A 4317-nucleotide genomic window follows, 5' to 3' on the forward strand; every position below is an offset into this window, starting at 1 on the left:
TCAGATCAATAGTTGTGGCACAGAATCCAGGCAAAAGTCACAAAAATCAGCAAATTATAAAGAAGTTTCAGTCCTTCACCGTTAATTGCTGAATTGTATACAGCGTGTTATTGAAAGGTACGTACATAATAAAATCGACAATTGGTCTCGAGGTATGGGTGCCAAAAGTTAAAAAAAGTTCAGTTAAAAGTGTTCTCCTTTTAGAGATAAAAATTATTACAATTTATGTCCAAATTTGTTGTACGCCTCTGATAAAAAGATCATCTCTCGTTTCTATGGCAATATTTAGTCTTGACAAAAGTTTTATTGTTACAGTTGCTAGGATTTACTAAAATAAATTAATTTTACCTATTTATCCTTCAGTAGCGTCTAAAAAGGTTGGATAAGGGTTAATTTTCCCCTTATAATTTTGATAACACAAAATAAGATTTTCAGACTTCTTAGGCTTCGCGAAGAACTGTCAATTTTGTTGTACGTACCTTTCAATAACATCCTGTAGATAAGATACTTATAATTATTGTTGAAAACATTGGCTAGGCAGTCAAATAACACTATAATTGTTTTAATATCTTTTAGAAAAAAAAACGTGCCCATAACAGGAGAGTATGAAAATAGTATAATTTTAGACTTTTAATAATGGGTGCCAATCGGAAGTAAATCATTCCAAAAAAATAAATAATGACCGTTTTTCATATCTGTTATCCAAAAGATAATCCTCACTTTTTTTATCAAAATCAAAAATTGGTGTTTATTATACACCTGGAACGATGCTATATGCTGAAATGTCAATAGCTATGTAGATTTGAAATAGTGATTATATTTTTTCTATAATGAAGAAATGAAGTCAGAGTATATACATCAATTGATATCTACAACACGTATACTGTGATGAAGTATATGTATAGGCAACCAACTGTACAACTATTTACAATTTTAGAAACTTAGCCAGATTAAAAAATTATCCGTACGAATTTAAGCCAAATTTTTTTGTTTTAATATATCATACCTATTTTCACCTTGGTCGCTGCGTATATTGTGCATATATTTTTTTGCAGGTGACCTGTGCTGGTATTTACTCAATTGGCAATCCTGTAAAAACCACTAACCTGTGCCACTAACTGTCCAAATATAACCTCACTTAAATGATGTAGTTCTGAGTGCAGTTTTCTCAAGTTAGTTTTTCGCAATAAATAAATGTATGCATTAGAATTCAGGAAAATTTGTTTCTACGTTTTCCACACATTTTTGTAACATGGAAAATTATCACAAAGGAAAAAATGTGGAAGAGCCTCTGGAACGCGATAAGATCCCAATACCAAATCTTCCACCCAATTTTTTATGGATGCAGGTATTTTATTAGTGTTTCAAAATAATAGAGTACATGTTGTCCAGAAATGTTGTCTCTTTTTTGGTGTAGCGTTATATAACCGTATTGAATTTGTTTAATGTAAAATAGGAAATGAACTGATCTTATTGCAGGTACGAGGAGGCAGTAAAATTAGGAATCTACTAACTCATGCATTGAACGAATTTCCTAATGCCAAATCTGTGGTTTGGACAGGATTTGGCCAGTCTGTTGGGAAAGCAGTCACTTGTGCAGAATTAATGAAACGTGAATATGAAAATAAATTGTATCAGATAACAAAGCTGTGTTACAGACTGTAAGAATCACACATTTATTAAGAGATGATGTAGTAAAGTTTTCTAGTGTTGAGGAATATTGGGACCCAGTTATTCCAGAGTTAGACCAGTTGGTGGTTAAAAGGAATTTACCTATGATTCATATTTATTTATCATTGGAGCCTTTAAACAATGAAGAGTTGGGGTATGGGCTTATCATTTTGTGTTATCATTTTTTAACCATATTTTTATAGATATCAAGCCCCCGGATCTACAATTCCTTTTGAGAAAAACGAAAATCGCAAAGACAACAACAGAAAATTTCAAAAACCTTCAGGACATAGGAAAAACGAGAATAAAGAAAGAGGCGGAAGGTAGTGTTTGCAGTTCATTTGTAATATTTAAATATTTATACCCTTTAAAGCATTAAAATTGTGATATCTGGAATTCATGAAGTTGTTTGTCTTCCTTTGTAGTTACAAAAACTCTTCTTTCGTGCTAATGATTTTATAATAAAAACATTCCAATAAACTTTCACTTTATTAATAAACATCTGAACACACATCTTAATCTACCAGTTATTTTCCGTAAAATTGCTCGGAGGCGGTGGCGGGGGCCCTCTTGGCGGGAACGGCGGTCTCCCCGGCCCCCCAAAATTAACCGGCGGACGCCAATTCGGAGGCCTGCCCCCTGGAGGAGGCGGCGGCGGGAACGGCGTAAAAGGTGGAGCTGTAGAACTCGGAGGAGCGGAACTCGGTGGCCCCGGTGGTGGCGGCGGCAAATTTCCTGCTCCTCCTTGCCACGGGGGCGGTATCATCCGCGGCGCTCCCGTCGGTGCTTGCGAAGATGCTGGAGGTAGAGGAGGCCTTGGAGCGCCCCCGGCAGATGTTGCTGGGGGTGGTGGTGGCGCGCCTGGGGGCAGAGGGGGCTGGGAGGGAGGTAAAGGTGGAGGCGGTATACCAGAGGGGAACGAGTTTGGTGGTGGGACAGGAGGTGGCGGCGGCGGCTGCATTGCCGCTGGAGTGGGTGGCGGAGGTGGCATCATGCCTGCGAGGATGACAGGTGGTGGGGGTGGGGCTAGGGTCATGCCTGGGGGCATCATGCCCATTGGCGGCGCGTCGGCGAAGAGCTGATGCGGGCGGTCAGCTTGGGACAGTGGGTTCTGGGCAGCTAGGAGACGTTCGGCGGCGGAACCGTGGCGTTCGCCTTTGGAGTCTTTCTTGAAGGCATATGAGACTGAAATGGGACGGTTGCACAAGTATTGTCCATTCATGGCTTCGATGGAAGCGTCAGAGGCTTCAAAGCTGGCGAAGTTGATGAAGGCGAAGCCTTTGGAGTTGCCTGTGTCTGGGTCTCTCATTATCTACAACAATAGAATGTTTACAAACAATCGAAGTTTCTTTGTTGGTACTTACCTTGGGTGTTTGAAGTATTACACCAAACGCTGAGAATGTGTCATAGAGTAGCTTTTCATCTACTTCGGGGTCTAAATTACCTATAAAAATATTTGCACCAACATCAAGGTTTTTCTGGTGAGCTGATGCTTTGTTTACTCGTATTGGTTTTCCATATAGCTTTATCATATTCATTATTTTGATGGCATAATCGGCATCTTCTTCTCCCATGAATTCTACGAAACCATAACCTTGGTGCATCATTGTTACCCTGTCTTTGGGCATGTGAACGTTCACTATGAAATTTGGAAAAATAAATGAAATTGTGTGAACAATATTTTAGAAATTTTACCTAGTGGACCCGATTGTACGAACAGTTCCCACAGTAGAGACTCGGTGACTTTATCGTCCAAACCACCAACATAAATCGTGGCATCTGTAAAAATTATAAAGTCAATTCAGGTGTTTTTAGGTTAGGTGAGAATTTTACCTCTATTGCGTTCAGCAATCGGTCCATTTGCCATTTTGAGTGTTCTTTCTTTTTATTTAAAACTTTTTATCTCATTTACCACAATATTAAGTATACAATAACTGTTTTAATTAACACTCTTTCCAAAACGGAAGCGTCGTTTTTACAAACCGGTGCTTTGTTTGACATTTGATTTGACAGATGACAGATGTTTGACAGCTCCGAGCTTCAGGAGTTGCATTTACCGACAGGTTACCACTTTGTCCAGACATGCGTTTGCCCTGGCGTTAATTTAAATACCACTAAACCAAGGTTGTAAATTATAAATTAACTATAACATTTGCATTTACGGTAGACGAAATATCTACAAACGTAAATATTTAATTTTCAGTCATGCACATTAGACATTACTTTAACCAGCTTAAAATATCCAAAATGGTTCAATTAAGTAATAAGTCCTTTTTTCCCCATGTCAAACTTCAAATCTAATGCTCCGGTGTTGTCGGCACTATTTTGAAGCTGGAATGCAGAGTTGGTGGTTCTTTCACTTTGGCAAATAGCTAAGTACTATAGTCGTAAATTTGGCAATGTTAATCGATTTTTTTAGACAATTTTCTAACTAATTTGAAAACTGTTACCAATTGCTAAATTTTAAGCAAAATCAACATGTGGTGTTTCATTAGAAATGGCAAGGACAATACACATCTAAGTTTTATTCTAAATTTATATTCTAACTAACTATTAAACTTGGTGGCTAAATACAGTTTTCATTTTAATTTATTCCTGCGCAAATTAAACTGTTATTGTGATTTGTTATTCTGTAATATTTTGTGT

General features: G+C 37.9%; 2 protein-coding genes across 2 annotated transcripts; one reads left to right on the forward strand and one right to left on the reverse strand.

The window, feature by feature from the left end:
* The first annotated feature begins 1099 nt into the window (after nt 1-1099).
* Nucleotides 1100-2071, forward strand: LOC135125808 (ribonuclease P protein subunit p25-like protein). The gene is made up of 4 exons (XM_064051499.1): nt 1100-1348; nt 1480-1661; nt 1709-1825; nt 1875-2071. Exons 1-4 carry the CDS (start codon nt 1253-1255, stop codon nt 1996-1998), a joined length of 519 nt encoding a protein of 172 aa, XP_063907569.1. The 5' UTR covers nt 1100-1252; the 3' UTR covers nt 1999-2071.
* Nucleotides 2072-2141: 70 nt separating this feature from the next.
* On the reverse strand, nt 2142-3678 carry LOC135125806 (splicing factor 3B subunit 4). Its single transcript, XM_064051498.1, has 4 exons — nt 3505-3678; nt 3367-3450; nt 3036-3310; nt 2142-2983 (listed from the first exon to the last, which is right to left on the reverse strand). The coding sequence occupies exons 1-4, from the start codon at nt 3536-3538 to the stop codon at nt 2192-2194; spliced, it is 1185 nt and encodes a 394-aa protein (XP_063907568.1). The 5' UTR covers nt 3539-3678; the 3' UTR covers nt 2142-2191.
* Between the last annotated feature and the right edge of the window lie 639 nt (nt 3679-4317).

Source organism: Zophobas morio, unplaced genomic scaffold, assembly GCF_036711695.1.
Source record: "Zophobas morio isolate AGI-343-1 ecotype UQ-CSIRO unplaced genomic scaffold, CSIRO_AGI_Zmor_V1 ptg000009l, whole genome shotgun sequence".
Taxonomy (NCBI): domain Eukaryota; kingdom Metazoa; phylum Arthropoda; class Insecta; order Coleoptera; family Tenebrionidae; genus Zophobas; species Zophobas morio.

Coding starts and splice junctions, on each gene's coding strand:
- LOC135125808 (XM_064051499.1), top strand. CDS start 1,253: ATGGAAAATTATCACAAAGGAAAAAATGTGGAAGAGCCTCTGGAACGC. Junction 1,349..1,479: donor CCAATTTTTTATGGATGCAG/GTATTTTATTAG, acceptor ATCTTATTGCAG/GTACGAGGAGGCAGTAAAAT. Junction 1,662..1,708: donor ACAAAGCTGTGTTACAGACT/GTAAGAATCACA, acceptor AAAGTTTTCTAG/TGTTGAGGAATATTGGGACC.
- LOC135125806 (XM_064051498.1), bottom strand. CDS start 3,538: ATGGCAAATGGACCGATTGCTGAACGCAATAGAG. Junction 3,451..3,504: donor GATTGCTGAACGCAATAGAG/GTAAAATTCTCA, acceptor TAATTTTTACAG/ATGCCACGATTTATGTTGGT. Junction 3,311..3,366: donor CGTACAATCGGGTCCACTAG/GTAAAATTTCTA, acceptor CAAATTTCATAG/TGAACGTTCACATGCCCAAA.